The 20,765-nt window shown below is 37.8% G+C and overlaps 1 protein-coding gene across 3 annotated transcripts in view; it reads right to left on the reverse strand.

Annotated features, from left to right (window-relative positions):
* Positions 1 to 20,765, reverse strand: part of SMOC2 (SPARC related modular calcium binding 2) — a 138,288-nt gene that overhangs the window by 47,611 nt on the left and 69,912 nt on the right. For 2 of the 3 annotated variants that reach the window (XM_062641919.1, XM_062641918.1), the window contains exons 6-7: positions 18,395 to 18,478; positions 17,549 to 17,623 (exon numbers count right to left, since the gene is read on the reverse strand). In XM_062641919.1, the coding sequence (XP_062497903.1) occupies positions 17,549 to 17,623; positions 18,395 to 18,478 (159 nt within the window). The remainder of the gene's footprint in view (positions 1 to 17,548; positions 17,624 to 18,394; positions 18,479 to 20,765) is intronic. The other variant, XM_062641920.1, reaches the window with a different exon arrangement.

Below are 20,765 nucleotides of genomic sequence, written 5' to 3' on the forward strand. Positions count from 1 at the left end.
CTAAACCACAGAGACCACCAGCCCCCATTTAGCTTACCTGAAAAGAACAGGATCACAAGCAATCTAATCTATGTGTATACACCATGATTTTCTCAGCTCTTACCCTGGGTTTAAGCAGGAAAGTAGCAGTATGTCAAATCAGGGTTTCTGCAATACACAAATTCTGGTTCCATCAACAGACACAAGTTAGTGATCCCACAAGACAAATATGTCACATGAAAATAGGATGACTTGCTCTTTAACTAAAATCCAAACCCACTTGTCTATTGGAGCTTTTGAAAGAGTTTCTGGTTTAGGAAAGGTTTTACACATACCTCTGCAATTTTTTATTTTTCTTAGAAATTGAGACACTAAGAGTACCATGAGAAAAATTGTAACCACAACACTAAAAGAAAATTAACTGTATTGCCTCAAAAGCCTGCTATTTTGGCATTGTTTGTTTGTTTGCTTGCTTAATTTTTAGCCCAACTTATTGGCTAGAGATGAGGAATATTATGTAAGTATTCAAACTTCTCCTCCTTACTTATTACTAATTTCAATTACTTAATTATTCATCTATAATCTTTCTTTACTCCTTCACTGAGTTCTTCCACTGCCATCATACAGATTATGAGGAGTCAAATTAGCTCAAATGTAACTCTATAGTTTGCCATTGTTATTTAAATTGAGTAAAACAGTAGTGTGAGATCTGTCCACTCACAAAGAATCTAGTGTTCCATCTACAAGCATGACAGAATCTGGCTTTAAATGTTTAAGTATTAGCATTTACTCCTGCTGTAGATAAATGACAGAAAAAAATAAAATCAGTACACATTAGACTATAAATCTGAATTATTTCAAAGATGCATTTTGCGTTAGAGCCAAAATGTATATCCTAAACATCCTGATTCAAATGTTTATTATACCATCTATGAAATGTGTGAGAGCAGTGAACCAAGAGTAGCACATTTTTCTTAAATTATTAACAGCAATGCAAGGAAGTGACAGCAAGCCTTTGCAAGTGGATTGCATTAGCCAGACTTGATCCAAGGACCAAGTTTACACCCTTCCTCTACAATGGATCTTTGAATCCAACCTTAACACAAATCAAGAGTTCTTTTAAGACAGCTGGTGAATCACGTGGCAACAATCTTCACAAGGAGAGTGAAAAATCTTCTGAGGAAATGAGGTCCCTCATCCCCTTTTACTCAATGAGCCATGGGTATTCACCTAGATTGAAATTACTCATTGCAAACTGGAGAGAAGATAGATTATCATCTCCAGGTGCTCTTGCTCAACTTTGCTAACTTGGCTACCCTAAAATGAGAGAGAATACTGTGCAGAAGACTGCCCTGTCCTGCAAGGATAAACCTGAAAGCAATTATTTGCCAAATGGGCTGAAAACTTCTTGTTCTACTTAAGAGGAAGTATCAGTTCCTATTATTGCTAGCTATGGCTGCCTCACCCTGCCAAAGCAGAGAGTGCCATAGCATTCAAACTGCAAAACCAATTAAACAAGAAAGCCACTGCCCAAAATTACGGCAATTGAAAATCACTGACTTTTCCCAAACACAGTGGCTTGCTGGCCAATTTGCCCTAGCAATCTAAAGGCTCATTCATTAAACAAAATTGCGCAAAGCTACCATTCTTGCTTTATGAGTATATTGACCAGCAAATGTTAGTCTTCTGCCAGTGGAAAAACCTCTCATTTTTTAATAATTACTTGAAATGAAAATAAAGCTGGTTCACTTTTTCCACAGAGCTGTGAAAATGAAAGTCTTTGCCAGGTGAGCTGAGGGTAAGTATTTGTTTGAACAGCTCTACTAGAAATTACAAAACAAAATGTGCAAACTGGGGTACCTAAATTCATACTTTGGCACTTAAATAAGCCAGCCAACTTACAGGAATGTTTATCAACCCAGCACTTCTCCTCAGTGAAACAGGGGTTGTTTCTATTCACCATTTCAGAAACTGAGATGCTTACATCAGTGCCTGGTTATGACTTTGGATACTTGACCTTAGGCACACAAGTAATTTTATTTTCAGAAGTGTACACTGGCATCTGTGGCTGCAGTTTGTGACGTGTTCCTGCCGCTGGTCCACACTGCTAATGCTGTTGGCATCATTCAGTGTTTTTCAGTCTTATTGGTTAACTCCTGTCTGAGGTGGCTGCTCTCCACCTACACTTTGTTTTCTAAGCATGAACTTATTTGCAACCGCCTTACAGAGAGAACCCTGACTACTGTTGCAGAAGCCAGCAGGTAGGAGGACTTCCAGCTGGTTTATGGGAACATGATCCAAGGTGCGAGCTAAAAAACATGCAGATGTATTCAAAAAATAAGAGAATACTGTTTTGCATTTATGTAGTTCTCCTTTTCATGTCTCAGAGTATCTTACAAAATGGTCAATATAATACGCACCTCTGTCTCATCCACAGCAGCCTGCGTGGGCATCACAAAATTGTACAGATTTGGCCCTCTGCCACTGAGCAGGAATACAGCAATTAAACAAGCTGTTGAAACAGAAATCCTCCTCTCCCTCAGTGTTTCAGTGAGTGTTACTTTGACAGCCATAATGCAAAAGTTTAAGCTTCCATCATTCCTACTGCCTCTTCAGTGACTGAGCAGAACGATTCCACCTCCAGGGCTCTCAGATATGTACCCTGCAAACCTACTTGATTTAAAAAAATCCAATAGATAAAACTTCTATTCATGCTGAGAACATATCTGCACCCTGAAAAGTTAATTAATGACAGATGAATCAAAAACTGGCCACTTTTATACTGACTTGCTCTTCTTCATCTTGTCAAAGAGAAGGCAGGAAGCAGGTGGAAAATGAGCATGCATATTGTTGCTCGTGTCTCTAATTACAAAAACTATGTTGTGCAATGAAGTCTTTTAACAGAGCAAGAGGCAAATACTGTAAAGTTCTATCATCTGCTGAGTCACATTGCTCCCGGAATGTATTAACTCTTGTACTCGGTATGAGATTCAACAAACAACATGAACATGAAGCCTGGTCAAAAGGTAGCTTCATTGCTTTAACCCTGCACAAATCCAAGGCTCATCTTAGATTAAAAGCCATCCAAGTCTTTCCCCACAGCACATGTATATCCAAAATGGACTATTTATCTTGCATGTAGGAAGTCAGTATTCATAACAGGAGAGGTGCAGGATTCAGATAGAAGATTGTTTACTGGTTTCAGCAAAGTTTTGTATGCAATAAAGAGAATGACCCACAGAAGAATAAAAGCCAGTAAGAATACCCTAATATTATTTCTTTCAGCTCCAACTTTTTAATATAGTTTTATGTAGTTCTTTTCTTTTTTTTTCATATGGCCGTGGTTAAACAGCTCAGCTTCTGCTTTGGTTTCAAAACCAATGCCAAATCCTTGGCGTGGCTTTGGAGAAACTTCAAACTTTGGAGAAAAACAAGGGCAATCTGAATTAAAAATAAAAATGCTAGTTCCACCCTGCTTTCATATCTGTTTTTAAAAAGGAACAGTACTCTGAAGTTTAGATAATGTTAAATATGGTGTGATAGTGAAACATCCCTATGCTATGGAAGAATGGAAGACCCCTATCATATTGAAAATTCCAGGCTACAATTTCTACTCCTGTAAACTGGAGCCATTCCACTGTACACAGTAAGGATCACTAACAGAAAATTTGGTCCCTTGCATACCCAGAACAGTTTTAAAGGCTTCTTTGATGATGCATAGTAGTAAAGTCAAAGATTTTTCTGAACCAGTAAAATTAGAGTTTTAAAGTGTGACTAATGATCCTTGATACTTTACAAGCCATGGTTACTTTAAGTTCTCAGAAGATTATTAAAGTGTGTTTAACCTACCACATAAATGACCTGTACTAATAGAACATGCATTACATAAGTATTGTCCAACAATCCATTCTGTGTGAGAGTAAAAAACAGCTTTTAGAAAGTGTTATTTTTCAATGTGTTTCCTTAGCTTGTTTCCCACAAATAGTTTCAACCCTTTCAGACCTGCTCCCATCCTGTCTCCCCACACATATATACCTCATTTATTTTGAGGCACTCTGCAACCAACAAGAGAAAATCCAAAGGACTGGTTTTAGCAGTACTGTTCAAATAACAGATTCTAAATATTTAACTTTTCCAGATAACAAGCATCACAGGAAGCAGCAATGTTGGCATTCAGTCACCTAATAAGGAGAAGTTTTTATTATCGCTTGTGTGAAGACAGTTCTGTTATTCTTTCTACATATTATACATTGTATGCTTTGTTTTCTTTTTAATTTGGGAAGATTAAAGGCTGTTTGATGGCTTGAAAATAACACAAAAGGAAGCCTGGTGCATGATGCTCCCAGGAGGTTTTGAAGCTGTCATAACTGGAGCTGTTGATAATTAAATATGTCTATTGTTATAAAACAAATCTCTGCCAAACCAATCAACCACTATCGTAATTAATGAAGTCCACAAGGGCCTTTAATGGGACTTGTTTTCATCAATCAGAAGGCGCAAACACAGGCTAAATAAGACTGGAAAAGCCTGCGCTTTTACAAACCTGCTTTCCTTGGGTCATGCTTGTGAATAACTACAGTAGAGTCATTTAGACAAAGATAAAATGGAAGTCAAGACACAGGCTCACCCTTGCACCAAAGTCATAGGCATTCTCTTTTCACTTCTGTTCTACTTATACAGTTACTGCAGTCATCCTATGGCAGGTAGAGTTTGCAGAAAAGCAGGGAGGAATCTTTGAAGTTATCAATCAATTGCAAGGAAAAAGAGTGAAAATCTGATGTCATCATTTACATTAATGAAACAAAGAAACCATCAAACAAAAAGCAAGAAGTATAGATGCAAAATTGATACTGAGAGAAAGGGTTTAGGTTGTGCCTCTTCACTTGGAGAAATTCAACTATTTCAACTGGTCAATACAAAATCTTTTTCTTCACTTCCACCTCCTATACTGTAAGAGTCTGTAAAGTTCTTTACTGTATTCAATAGTCCTATACTAGAAGCTGTATAAACCATCTCTCTGCTGAAACTTCTGCTTTAGTTTGCACTAATTTGTCCAGACTGCAGCAGCCCTCCCAGAAGCAGAGCCAGGGTTAGAGGCCAGGAGTTCCTGGCTGGCTGCCCTGAATGTAAGCAATGAAACCATGCTGTCTCCTTGCACTAGCTGACGTCAGATGCTTTTGCACACTATACTCTGTAGACTGCTTAAGTCTCCCCAGTGACATCCTGAGGAAGTAAGACTGGCACAAAGTATAGGCCAAGACTCTGAGCATTGGTCATTCAGATGAACAATGTTGATGTTATGACACATTGAGTTTTATTTGCAAAATACAATTAACTTCACAAAAAACGCACAGCCTTGACTGTGGACACATTCTTACTTACTGGATTAATGCTGAAAATATACTCCACTAGCTTTAGGATCAAACACCTAGTTGCTCCTGCAGTTTGGTACCCTCCTGTGTCCTTCAGTATGGATACCACAGCTGGACAAGGTATCCCAGAAACGGTTTATGTAGAAAATGCTTAAACCATCAGCATTTGAGACTGAAGGCAAAAATCAAGAAACATGCAATGAAGTCACTATTGACAGAAGGGAAAGCAGACTGCAAAGAAAAGACTCAGAACAGGGAATTCTGTGTGTGCCACCAACTGTGAGGATGATTGATTATGTTACAGATAAGAAAGACTATGATAAAATTAAATAAGGCTCCAACAAATGAAGGTATGCAAAAAAAATAAAGCTTAAAGATAGTATTCTGACCCACTAACTTTCTTACTCAATTATACAGGAGACAAAAAGATCTGAAGCCAGTAATTTTTCCTCTAGCCTTGTTGTAGACAGGGGATGCTCCACATAAAAGTCATACAGGCCCGTTTTGACAAGCATATCGAAAAGGTGACTGCACCATGACATCCCTGAGGCTAGCATATGGTTAGTTGTGTGAGATTACATTCCTAGACATACATGAAAGTATGCATGAATATTCAATGCTTCTGAATATGAACATGTTTCAATGTGCAAAACTCATCATCTCATCTGGAGAGAACGAAATTTTACAGAAAGTTAATAAAGAGATAATACTTTGTTCACTCTTTCATCTGGCAATACAAGAGGAGCAGCTGAGCCCTTGTGTTGAGGGCACATCCATTAAAGTCAAGAGGAATTCCAGCTATGCAATAGCAGCAGGACTGGGGTGGACAGTCCTATTATTACTGATCCAGTAGACTGATATACCACATTCTAAATGTTAAAGAAATGAGTGTTCAGTGTGTTTCCAAGAGAGACAACAACACCATCATCAGTCCTGTACCACTAATGTCGCCATTTAGAAGAAAATTTAAATACTAAAAAAAACCTCCTCCAGGTCTTATTCTCTTATTCTCTTCTCTCTTCATAAGGCTTCCTGTGGCATTACTCTTCTAATTGCAGTGGAGTCACTTCTATTTACACTGCTTTGAGTAACATGAGGCTTCATGCCTGCTGAAACTAAACCATCTCCTCCTACAGTCATTTGCTATTATTGTATGAGATTGTTTAGTTAAAGGGATGAACTACAGGATGTGTGACTACATTAAAAGTCCCTGTTTCATACTTGGGATGTTAGTAGGGAAAGGGGCAGAAGGGACCTTTCAAACCACTGACATTTATATCGATATTTTTGGCTTTGCTGATTCCTTGTTGTATCAACTCAAAGGAACTAAAAATCTTGCCCCAAAAATGATCTTAGATTGCTTTTTAAACATGATTAGGCCCTGCAAGACACTAAAATTGTAGGCCCCTGAAGCTAGGCAGGATATAGCCTTTATTGAGCTAAATAGGAAAGCAACAAGAATAAGGAATCTCTCATTACCTTCAGGCAGCAAGGTCTATGGAGATTATGGCTTTAGGTACATGGTGGGAATTTGAAGAAAGTCAGAGAAGAAACATCCAAGATCACAAGTTACTTACACTTCTGGTTGGTGAGACACTCAACCGTTCGTACAATTTGAACCAGAACAGATCATACAATCCTGAACTATTTTCTGTTGCCATGATCTAACTGGGTGCACTGGAAAACACTTCAAGGGCATTACAGGTCACCAAAATTTGAGGGATTTATTCATTTATAATGCATTCTAGTCCAACAAAAACTGCATCCAATAAGTCATTCAAATAGGGGACAGTAAGTCTTTTCATTTTGCTACATTGTCTTTACTCACGGAAGGACAACAGAAGTGTTAAGTTTGAATAACACTACAATCTCACTGGAGAAACAATAGGAAGAGGTAACCCCACTGTTTAATACAGATTTTTTCATACCTGGTTATGACTGTAATGGGGGTTGTTGAAAAATTTTGCCGTGACGGTCTCTAGTGGAAAATCAGGTCTTTAAATGAAAAGATGTTTTTCACTTAGAGTGTTTATTTTTTTATAAATATCTGATTCTTAATGAGAACAAAATGAAACCCAGAACGAGTTGTTTCTTTGTGCTGAGCTTCCCAGGCAACCAAAAAACTCCAAGATGTCTAAAAGTTTCCTGAGGTATCTCTGAGTTTTTAAAATGAGGAGACCACTGTATCCTGCATGTATAGTCAGGCTAAGGACCCTGGCCCCTGAAAAAGGAGAAGCTAATGAAGTTTCAAAATTACAGCTGCCACAAAGCATTACAATGATGAATCAAGATTCTGAGTTTTGAGACAAAACTGTTCAGCTTTTTGAAGGGTTTTTGTGTATTTGAATTTTCATTTTGAAAATACAATTTTTTTTAGCTGAAAATGCAGATCTTCTCAAAAGAAGTTCTTTAAGAAGTCATTCTTTCCATAGAAGGCTGCATTTTCAACTACTTTGGTATATTAGGTTTTGCCTTCTCTTTTCTCTTGTGTTTTGCAATGTACCAAGAGAATTTAAGATCTGAAATTTAATTTACAACCTTAATCTTATTTAAATATAGTTTTATTTGTGGTTGAATGCAGATACTTGGCCTGCTGTTCTTAAACTGAAACAGGTATTAAAAATAGCTTAATGAAAAACAGTGGTCTGTCTCATCAACCACTGCTTCTTCTCCAGTAACATAGAAATCTAGTGCATTATGGCAACAATAGTTAATGTTTTTTCTAGGCAGTGTAGGCTTCAGGAAAAACAGTGTCTACCATTTATCTAGACAGAGCGTGATGGACAGAGTGGAGTGAAGCAGAAAACAAGCCAGTAATAATACAATACTTGGGGTATATACGGCATCTTGCAGATGAAAACATCTCAAAGTGGTTTTACATACTTTAGAAATGTAATTTGACTAGAACAAGTTCCCTTGTACCAATTATGACTCTTGGTGTGGCTTTTCATGGAAAGGAGGCTCTAATCTGGTCAGTGTACTGCATCAAGGGCAGGCTAGAGGAAAGGATCCCTGGATGATACTATTGACCTGGGACCTTAACAGTCCATAAAAACAAATGCTGCATTATCTGCATTGCAGACATATGGCCAACACTAAGGTTTTGGGGAGAATTCCACTCCTCCCACAAAAATCCCTGTAGAAGTCAAATTTCTCTTGCTTTTGTACCAAATGGAAAATGTTAACAGTATTGATGAAACCTCAAAAAGTTCCTGCATCACATGTCAATTTTTTCAAGAATTAAGGAAAAAGTCAAGAATTGGCTTTTGGAAAACAATTAAGCAATGCATGAACTGTAGCATGAGCTGTCAATCTTTTCAGGAAGTTTGTTCAGAGATACATGGTTTGGCAAATAAGAAAGTTGGAAGTCAGATGTGATAAATCATCTCATTAAAAATCCCTCCAAATTTAAACCACTGTGATTGCTCATAACCTCATCGACCCAGGAACATGTAGAAATTAATTCAGAATGTCAGAAACGTACATTCAGGAAACTGAGGCAAAACTGACTTTCAGCCACCAGAACTGATTCATGTTACATGGCTACCAGTCCTTCCATGGTCCGTATTTCCATCAACAGAAGAGTTTTTTGTGTAGAATGTGGCCAGATCAAGCAGCAGAATTCCATACTTCACATAAGATATTAACAGGGGAGTATTTTACTATAACTGGGTTTGGCTTTTTAAAAAAAACTTCTTAGTTATTGGAAAGGTGGAAAGTTGGTCATTTGACTTATCCCCATGGAAGAAAGAGACAATTACTTTCCTCAGAACAGCCTAGTCTGTTTTATCTAACGGGAACAATCTTGCCAGAACAGCTCACTAGATGACTTTGATTAAAATTAAGAGCAAGAGTTGAAATTATCATTTTCTTAACATTAGCATTTTTGCATCTGCGTTCATTGCCTTTAGGTTTGTTAACTGTGGGCATGGAGGAAGCAAGGAAGGGAAGGCATTTTTGCATGAATGTGGATATTTTCTCCTAACTATCAGATCACTGGGATGATGATGATGATGGAGGGCCTTACAGTTCTTCCTGTCGATCCTGCTGGACTTCTAATTTGGAAGACCTGCTATATATTTGGAAGATCTTCTATATATCACCCAGGAATCATAGTACAGCCATAGCCAGATTCAGAGTATCCTGACTGAAAGATTTATCTATTTCCCATAAAGATAATGTTTTTAGATATGATTCAGTCCAGTATGTTTCTGTGCATTAATGTGACTTACATGACTTTTTTTGCATCTATTATTAAAATATAGGCTGGTAGCCTGACATCCCTCTTGGGATTTATAAAACTTATTGACGCTTTTATGATTATATAACCTGATGTCTGGTAAACTGTGGTAACCTACTGGTAGATGGGGGAGTGCATGTCTAAAAGCTGAAGGGGAACTTCAAGCAGGACTATTATGTCATTTACTTGCTGCAGAAAGTAATGTGATATAACTAAAAATGGTCAGGAAAGATTACTATCTTTTGGCATCAAATTTTAACATACACAATAAAACAGAATTATCAACCTTGTATAAACCAGATATTTTATTATTTTTTTCCCTTTTTTTTCCTTTTTTTTTTTTTTTAATTTGTCCCACAGTGAGTATCCAATAAAACCCTGGAACATCCTGAGCATAAAGAACGTCAACAGGATGTAAAACAGAACTCTTTTTTTAATGGCTTAGGATGGGAGGATCTTCCTCTGTAGTGGGAGGAAAAAAATGAAAATGTCAGTGCCTGATCTTTATAAAGGTTTTGGACTAATATGTAAAATTAAAATGAAGATAAATGAAAATGCTTGTGAAAAGGATTATTAAAAAAAGGACAGTAATAAACATGATCCAGCAGCTTGCAAATTAAGAATGTATCATAATAAACTAGCACTGTGAGGAGGTCTGGAAAGTTTTATCTTCTTGGAAGAGGCTGAAAGAGCTGAAAGAAAACTGTAATTTTCCTTTACCAATTTAGGACAGACAAGGCAAGGCAAGGCAAGTAAAGTGAGGTGAAGGCATGGCAAAAGGACCAAAGACTGTAAAGAGTAATCTTCTTCATAGGTGAAGAGAGTGAAGAGTACTGTTGCCTCTGCATAATAGCTCAGTCAAGACTACTATATCATTAAAAATTGCTACTGAAAAGTAAGACAAAGTTTTGCATTAGGAACTAAGTCAACCATTTACTAATTGGCCCTAATTGTGTGAACAATCAGAAGTTTCAAAAAGAACAGTTTTCCAGCTGTCAAGGAGTATCTTGAAACCAGTGTTCTAAAAGAATACTACACTGAAACTCTTGATTCTTGACAGAAAAAAAAACAAAAACAAACCCAAAATCCAAAAACAAACCCCAAACCAACAAAAAAATGGGAAGAGCGCTACATCCTACTCTTCAAAATATTTAAAATAAAACAGTAGGGGATATAACAAGATATGACAATGCCTCACACATCTCCCTCCCCCAGAGTTTCTTAACAATACTGTTCTTATAGTAAAACACAAATCACAAATTATAGTTCACTCCAAATAGTTCACTCATTCAAGAATTCTAAAGGGAATATTTTAGTGAGTTAGCAACCAGAGCTAACTTAAGGAGTCTGAGAAGGCCACAAGACTGTTGGCCTGGAAGCTTCCAGTCCTCCTCTGTATCAGTTTTTTGTACTTAACTTCCTCAACAATGCTTTTTTCTTTATGTTTCACACCCAAATTTCTGAGATAATAGACCAATTAGCAAATGTTCTACCAGCTGATGTCTTCCATCACCCACAGATTTTACAAGGCCCCAAAGCCAGATCTGTGGCATCACAAAACTTTAAGATTTTAGCTACAGATGTCACAAAAAAAATGCTAGTACCTTCTCTTGTGAACTGACTTGCAGATGAACCCAAGCTATAAAATTCACAGTAATATCTGTATTTTAACTTGTCTTGAATTTGGCAGAGACTAACTGCCCGTTTGTAATGGACTGAGCTCCCACTGACAGAATGCATGTATAGGTTTAATAACCAGTTTGTAGGTTTGAAGACTTATTTAAAATCAATAGTTCTGCCTTCTACGTACTTTCATGGTTTGAATTCAGGTTCTTAGGGTCAGTTCAATGCCATTTTAGGTACTCTGGACTATCATCAATCCTGCATGCCAGAACATCACTGATTTCCAGTAGGCTGTCATAACTCTGGCCCATGCACATATCAAATACCCTAAGCTATATGAAGGCATAAGATGCCTATATTTCAGCAACTTATTTCCATGCTTTTGATTTCTCCAGCTACAGCTAATGGCTGTATTTACCACACAAGTTTGGGATCTTACTTTTTTCTTGCTAGCTCAAACACTTTCAACTGCATGTAATTTATCTTCAGTCAATATTAAAAGCAACATCTGGCAAATGCAACCATTTATGAGAATAAATGCAAAGTCACTGAGCTGTTACTCATTTTCCTGCCTATAAGTTTCTCATTTTGCCATGCTTAGAAAGGAACAGCTATTAGAATTTATGTGATTGGGCAAACACACCAACTCTTACATTTATTTCCTCTGGAAAAAAAAATACATAAAAATCTTTTTGTTTCTTTCATGCAGGCCTTTTTAACTTCAGAGCTGAGTTTTGCCAGGATAGGCATAGCAGGAGGATGTTAGCCAGGTTCAGTCTGGAATGAACATGAGCTTTGGAGTATGGAACAGGTTTTGTATTGGTTCTCTGTAAGAAGGTGACTTTCAGGGAATCATCAGCGCACAGGGATCCCAGGATCCCACCAAACAATTGACTCTGAGAAAGAAAACAAAGCTAACAAAACAGAAACCTCACTGACAACCAACATAGTTTCCATGTGAGAAAAACTCACATGTACAAAAGCTTTAAAGGAGTCAGATGACAAGGCAATAAAAACCGTATTAAAATCTTAGAATGTCACTCTGTCATATTAGTCAGTCTCACTGGCAGACTTCGCCAACAGGGTCAGTCTGTATGGGCAGATGAATGCAAGCAGCTATTTCATACAGATACAGACAGGTAATTGCCAGTTACATTATTACCTTAAATTTGCTATTTTAGTCTATTAAGAATGTATTCACAGTGGATATTACGCTGTTTTCATTTGCATTTGCAGGCAGTCTGTACTACATTACAGTATGCACACTTCAGTATTCTCCCAGATGGGGTTTTGAGAATGAAACTCCTGTTAGATTGAGCCCTCTGCGGCTAATTGATAAAATCTTGTAACAGTTTTAAAGCCCTGAAACTGATGATCTGTACAAAAACGGCAGCAATAAACCACTACTCTGTTGTGTCAGAAAGTTAAATAAAAAGCTACATGTTCCTTTTGTGTGTGCACAGCCAAAGCAAAAAATGACACTGAAGATGATTCTACATTACCAGAATTGGCTGAAGTCTGGGCACTCTCAAAGTCACTAAAGCCATAGCTTGAGGAGACAATGAATTCTGATTTAGGATTCTTTGTCATAATCACATAATCCGCTACTTTTGACATGGATGAGTTAAGCGTTTTGACAATTTGACCCTGCCTCAGAAGCCTTTATGCCAGAAAGTCTTCCTCTGGGCCAACCCTATAATTTGCTGGATCATGTATAGCTTGTCCTCCAGCACCTGCTTAAAGCATAAAGCTGGCACAGAGCACAAAGCTGGCACAAAGCACTACATCATGTGCCTGTGCTTGATCCAGATGAAATGTGAACTATTGCGTGAACTAGTAGCATGTAGTCAGAGTATGAATGGCTGTTCAAACACTGTCTGGGAGTTCTGCCATTGACTGCAAGGGGCCTTAAGTTTCTACCCACTCATTTCATGTGTTTAAAATTTAACACACGAATCAAAGTCAAGTATCTGTACTGTCATGTTGTGCTCTCCACTCACGTGAAAGTTACACCTAGCCCTGAACCCACAATAACAGGCAACTACAGAGTACATAGTCCAAGATACCCAGTTTCTTCAAGGAAAAAACCTTCTGTCCTCTGGTCTTTGTAAAATAGACAAGCTTTAAAAGAATACTACCTGGACTTTCACTGATGCTGGGTGGGATAAAGTTTATCTATCTACAGGATAGATACCTTCACATCAGCTAGAGATCTAAACTAGTCACCACACTCAGTGAGGTCTAGCTATCTAGTTAGCTGGCCAAGTGCAGGTGTTGACTTTACAATGAGGTGGGCTGCTCTCTAGGCTCCACTTGACCTCACCTCTACAAACTACAGCATGAGTTAAGACACCAAGTCCACATGCAGGCAGCAGTGTGTTGGCTGCTATAATGTCTTAATCACAAGCCATAGAGTCCCATGCTGAGTGTTTTTAATGCACTTTTCTGTGTTTGACAGCTATTGCTGTAATTCTATTTCTGTCAATATGACGTGGCAAACCTACAATATTTTCTGTGAAATTGAAGAAGAAATTAGGAATGTGGGCTTAAAAAAGAATCTGAAAGAAACAAAAAACAAACAAACAAGGAAAATCCCTGCAAAGGCACCAAGGCACATGTATAAAACAATCTCAGCAAACACTATGCTATTTTAGCAACCAGATGCATACTTTTTTCCTAACTCTGAAAAGAAAAAGTCTTTTAAAAATTCTGAAAGTCATCTTCAACATACAAAAAGAGCTAAAATGGAGATCAGAAAATCATAGAATAATAGAATAGTTAGGGTTGGAAAGGCCCTTAAGATCATCTAGTTCAAACCCCAGTGCCATGGGCAGGGACACCTCACACTAAACCATGCCAGAATCACAGAATCATTAGGATTGGAAGGGACTTTTTAGAGATCACCTAGTCCAACTCCCCTGCCAAGGCAGAGCCACCTAGAGAAGGTTACACAGAACATGTCCAGGTGGACATGGAATGTCTCCAGAGAGGGAGACTCCACAACCTCGCTGGGCAGTCTGCTTCAGTGCTGTGCCACCCTCAAAATAAAGAAGTTCTCCCTCATGTTGAGGTGAAACTTCTTGTTCTTTAGTTTATGGCCATTGCTCCTCATCCTGTCACTGGGCACCACTGAAAAGAGTCTGGCTCCATCCTCCTGGCACCAGCCTTTGAGATATTGACCTGCATTAATGAGATCCCCTCTCAGTCTTCTCTTCTCTAGACTTAACAGGTCCACCTCCCAGAATCTCTCCATAAGAAAGATGCTTTAAACCTCTGATCACCCTTGTGGCCCTCTGCTGCACCCTTCTCAGTAGCTCCCTGTCTTTCTTGTTCTGAGGAGCCCAGAAGTGGACAGATGTGGCCTTACCAGGGTCAAGTAGAGGGGGAGCTCAAATCCACCACTCTAAACAGAGCTATTGTTACATGACCCAGCATCAATGGGGGGGTTTGCCACCAGTAACATTTGATCCTCAAAAGTTAGTATGTTCAATTGCACTCTCCAATTGTCTTTAGTGAGCAGCAAAGGCCTATTTTTCTGACTCAACAAAAAGTATATGCACTATAAATCATTATAGAACATGGATACATAATCCAGTAATTTCATGCCCTGCATCTCCCAAACACCATTACTTTGTGCTAAACTAATTTAGTCTGATTTAATTAAATGAAAGTATTGGATAACTAATATAAACTAGAATTTCATAAGCCATTATTTTCTATGTTCCAAAACCTAAAAGCTTATGCTGACTTTACTGGCTAACTGTAACTGGCAGGTCATTTGCAGAGAAGCTAAAGCAAACCTCTTCAGGATGAGTACAGTAGATTTAATGTATTAATTTATGATCCTTAAGTCACAAAAGCATTCTTGTAAGGAGATGGACTTCTCAGGTCAAGACAAGTTTATTTATGTTCATGATTTTGTTGACCATGACATATTAGGACAGGCAAAAAATAGAAAAGATAATAGCAATAAAGACTAAAGTAGTTTTAAGTAGGATATTTGGACTTTGCCTGAAATTTTTAGCATTATTATTTTTCTTTCTTTCTGCAGGCAGGGCTAGGTCATAGTGTTATTGGTACCTGAAGAATTTCTTTGAAAGAACTTGGGTTACTATAGAACAACAAACGAAAACTTAATCCACTATGAATAAATTGGGTTTCATCTTTATAAAGGCAGTTTACAAAGAGACATAAATTGTCCTCATTTTACTCCAACAAACACATTCCAGTATCTGGATTTCTGGATTTTGTATGACAAAGTCTGAATCAGAGTTTGCTAAGCAAACTGAGTAAAGAAGACAACTGTATTTATCCCTTATATTGAAACCCGAGTGTCCAAAGGTGTTTAGTTTACAACCCAGTGGATTCAGTCATGAGGTCTCTCCATACACATAGCAGCACAGAGTTCATTCTCTGTGGATGCTCCCAAAAGCCTCGGCACCACTTGGAAGGGGAAAATCTAACCTAGACCTTAAAAGACCTGTTTACTGAATATCAGTGAGGCTTAGCCATCAAAACAACTTATAAATATACAGTCACTGACACACATTATACTTTGGAGTCTGGAAGAGAGATGCTGCCCAGCAGAACTGGTGAGGACACTGTTTTTAGCACCTAGATTCAACTTGATTACGTCATATTACATTACATATACAAGAGAAGTTCAGAAGAGAAACTAGTAGCTGCTTCTGGCACACCAGGTAGGCCAACAAATAGAAGCAAGGCTGGCTAGAAAGTGTCTGCTGACTTCTGCTAGTTCAGGTATGGCCCCAAAGACTGCAGCAACTGCTAGCCCTCCAATGATACATACATACATGTACAGTTGTGAGCAAGTCCTGTTAGCAAATCCAACACAACCATGCTTTTGTTGCTAATGCACCATGAGCTAACAATCATAAAACAGATTATGTTTCTGGCTTCTCTTCCTTTGTAAATATGTCTTTAGATGGACTGAAGGTTACAAGTTCATAGTAATAAACCCAACTTTGCTGTTTTTCTGATTTATTTATGTGCGTGTGTGTGTTGAAACTGGCTTCCAGCAGCTCCACTGCAAACTCAAGAGTTCTTGCTTTAATTCTAGTCTCTAGCACCATAAAAACTAAATTAACACCCTAAAAGTGACTTATTTCTATACATATATTTTACACAACAGAAATCCCAAAGGAATTCTGTTCTTGCTAACACTGAATGAAGAAAGGGCAGAATAAATGTCCAGCACAGAAAGTGTTTGCTTCAAACTCTTGCCTACACTCTGTTTAAGGTCCTTCCCCTGAGCACCTACTGGAGAATCAAGGAGAGGAAAAAGCATTAATAGTGATTGCTTTGATGTTAAAAATCTATAAACCTGTTAGTAAAGATATGTCAGTCTGTCTTATGATAATTGCTTCTCTTTTAAAATCCTTTTGGGCCTCAATTCAGTAAAATACTTAAACATAGTACTTTATGTAAAACGCAACATCAGTTTCCACTGGATCTGAAGCGTGCTTTTGGGCAGTTTACTGAATCACAGCCTGTATCATTAATGTTTCTATCTGAATTAAATGTTTTTTTCAGAGAAAAAGACACCAGGAAACCCAGATTCTCTGAAGTTTGTTCCATTGAAAGGAAGGAGCTGCAAGGAAGGCATCAAAACTTGTAATCCACCAAAGTACTGAATCTATCCAAATATTTTAAGAGGCTTCTGCCTCAGGACATTCACCTGACATTCCTACTCCAGGTTTACAAAGCTCAATTCTGAAGAGTGGTGAAAAAAATAAAGCCAAAATTCAGCAATTACAAAACAAGGCAACATCATTAATTCACACTAAACTGGTGATCAGGCTGTAAATAACAGATGGATGATGTAGCAAAAAAAACAAAACCATTGTCTTTCCACTTTCCTGTTAACAGATGACTGGTTTCTGACGGTTTGCCTCCTAAGATATACCACCAAATACTTGTAACCCACACTGTCATTTTTCAATCACCTTCTTGCTACATATTACCCTACAAAAATAAAATATAAGTAGACAACAAAGAGGCAGAGAATTAACGTAAATGAAAAAAACAAATGTCAGATCCACTCACAGATGTACACAGATGTGAGCCAGAAAATTCAATGGAGTAATATCAATTTACACGTAGTAAAGCCTGGCCAAAAATACCTCCATATAAAAGGAACGTATGATGCGTGAGCCTACAAAATCATTACAATGCCCATCATAAAGTTTATTTCATATGATAAAGAGTGGAAGCATAATGGTTATTAAAATGGCTTTCACTTAAATGGCTTAACAAGGCTTAATTCATGTCTTCACGGGAGCTTTGCAAAGTAAGGACAATTTAAATTTCTTACCTGAGCTTTTATTGGTTTTGTTTTGTCTACTCTTTACTTGCTCGGTCCATAATGTAGGATAACGAGAAGCTATATCTAGGGAAAAAGAAAAATAATTTTAAATATTACTTTTTTTTCCCAGTTACTAGCAGCTGAATAGTAACCAGCTGATTTTAAATACACATGGATCTAAAAACAAAGGGACACACTGGTTTGTATTGGACCAGTTAAAACCTTTATTCATACAAAGGCATGAATAGTTTCTTCCTTATCCAATTCATACAAAAGGTTGAAAGCAATACTTCCGGACTAAAATTATGTTTAATCAGGATAAAAATCTCCCAGTGTGGACACAAAGTATGTAATAACTTCAGATCAGATTCTGTGAGATTTGCAGCCACAACACAGGACTATCACTTGAGCTTTCAATTTACAGAGCACCAAATTTCTCCAGACACATGTAAGCCTGACAAAATATCAACCTTAATATTACTAGGCAATATGTTGTGGACAGAATTTACCCTTTAACATCCTTACTTGGCCACTCAGTTTAGATCTGCACTCTGCCTCAAGTTTAATACCTGTCTCTGCATTGTGTAGTGACAACTAAAATTGCTGATGTCGGACTGCAGTGTCATCTCAAAACTATCACATGAAAATAAGACTCTGTTGTGTTTACTGTCTTCATTTGGAAAAATGTACAGATGTTTGCACTTTCTTGCAGCTAACTAACTCTTAAAGAGCTAGTTAAGAGGCAGTTGCTTAAGAGGTAGTTACCCAAACTCTTAAGGTAGCATTTGATAGTACAATATGCAGTCTGTACTGCATAGTTTAAAACCATACTGTTAAGTTCCTGTCGATGCTCACCTTCTTCATCACCTTGAGGCTGAGTCTCCAGCGCGGGAGCTGAGGCATCATCTGAATTCAGAATGGAAAAGATTTGCAAGGAGACTACAATTATGAGAGTAAGCTAAATAAGTGTACATACGTGATTGATACTAATGATTTGCACATAGCCCCGGCCGGTAAACGAACAATAATTTAAATATTATTTATAGGTACTACACAGAATAGATATATCACATCTACAGACTTTGGAGTATAAATGGCTGGCTTTTGAGGTTATGGCTGGCGAAATGACTGCAGGGTCTTTGACGAGGCATGAAGTGATCACGCTGCTCCCTGGACAGTAATTCTTCATTTTTAAAGCTGTACATTGATACCTATAGATATAACTGAGAAAATCAGCATTTCTGTCAGTAATTGGATAATATATAGAAGGAGTAAGACCTGTGAAAGCAAAAGCAGTCTGGGGCGAATGAGTGGCTGCAGACACGTTGACACCTTAAAATGAAAGTAAAGTTTCTTTCGACCCAGCAGGATATATTTAACAGTCAACTGATCTTATAAGCAAGATTCACAGATTAAAGGATCAGAATATCATTGCATAATTCTTATCCTCCAGTCAGCCATCTCCATTCACCTGCTACCAACCATTACTGCAAGAAAAGAGAGAGAAAATTTTACAGAAATTGTAAGAGGAGTTGAGTAAATTTAGGTTCACTAAAGCACAGTGGAAGTAGTGCTGCAAAAGAAAACTTCAATATGAAAAAATATTTAAGTTAGCTTGCTGTGAGAGACTGCAGTACTCAAAGACCCATCTTTACCTTATTATGTTTTTGCTATTTAAAATTACTGCAGATACTGGTTAAACATGACCTGTAGGACTTGCTAGTACATACTTTCCAGTCATTGCTGTTTCCTGTAGCATAGCTCTTACTCCAGCACCAGGTGTCCATCAGTAGACAGCATCTTCTATGCAAGGGTTTTATTTCTTGCAGATTCACAACTGGATCTCTGACCAACATAGTTTCCAGGTTGTTCTCCTGGCTTTTTCATGTAAGCTAGACCAAAGTTAACTGAGAAGCTTCCTCTTGCACGTAGCCCTACCACGGTAACAGTGAGGAGCAGCCTTAATGCTAACACACCACCTGTTTCCATTTCTTCTTGCTACTACAAGTCAGAATAGCCTTTTCCCTGCTCTCTTTGATGTCATCACCCCAGGGATTTTTTTGTAAATCTTTATTTTCTTTATGCAGATCATGCAGAGGACTCTGGAAGCCACAGCCTAGTTCAGAGCAAATAGAGTTACCAGGTAAAACCAAATTTTCAGCCATGGCACACTAACCTCTATGCTTTTCATAAAACCAAAGCAGCAGCAATAGAAACTTATTTTCACTGCAAAATGTTCTAACCAAAGCATGAAGAGACGTCTTTTAAGAGTGCTTATTCTTCACGTCCATGCAGTGACAGGCTACTTTGCTCCAATGCCTTAATAGACTGTCATTTTTCATTAGTTTTGCTGGCATTTTTGTGGTGTCCTCTGGGTGGTGGAATAAGACAATTGATTAATTTCAGAGAGGCCATCAAGTATCCTAGTGTACTGAAAATCAAGATATATATTTAGAACATCAATCAGCACATGATGTAGAAAACACAGAATTTCAGAGGCAAATATTCCCAAGACCCCAGCCAGAAACTCAGGTTTTAGTTTAAATGACATTTCTCTAATCCTCTTTTGCTACACAGGTTCAGCTTGCGACACATCTGATCTTATGTTATTACCTGAAATTCAGATATAATGCTGTAACTTTGGTGATTTTCAGCCCAATCAAAGTTAGCCCTTTGAACTCTGTTCAAGCAACATTTAAAACAGTTTATCAATTTTCATTTTTAAAAACTCAACAGATGTTTAATGACTGAATCATAAAACTGGCGTCATGTCACTCCCCACCCCCAAAAAGAATAAAGAGGTTTGCTTCTGATCATCAATGGACAAAACACTTGGTACAAGATAACTGTATAATCTAAAAGGCATTAAATTCACTCCATAACTAACTCCCTCAGGTCCTGAAGTACCCTTAATCTGCTTGAAGATGACCACATTAATTTTCTGTTAGCACTCTGTCATGTACATCATCTTTTCACAGAAAACCCCTTTAAGAATGACAATGCACATGGCATTCCATTGTTCAAAACAACATTCAAAAGAGTCACAGTTCATCTTCATGTTAACTGGATATCTCACAGGTTAATTTTATAGGTCTTTGTGGCTGGCACAGGCATACCAGTCTATATGTGCATATATTTAAACAGAAACCATCTGTTTGCTGTCAAGAGTTCAGTTACCAAGAACATAGCCCTGCAGTCAGTTAATAATCAGAAAAAAGGATGTGAT

Source organism: Pezoporus occidentalis, unplaced genomic scaffold (assembly GCF_034315485.1).
Source record: "Pezoporus occidentalis ecotype Australia unplaced genomic scaffold, CSIRO_AGI_Poc_V1 ctg7, whole genome shotgun sequence".
Taxonomy (NCBI): Eukaryota; Metazoa; Chordata; class Aves; order Psittaciformes; family Psittacidae; genus Pezoporus; species Pezoporus occidentalis.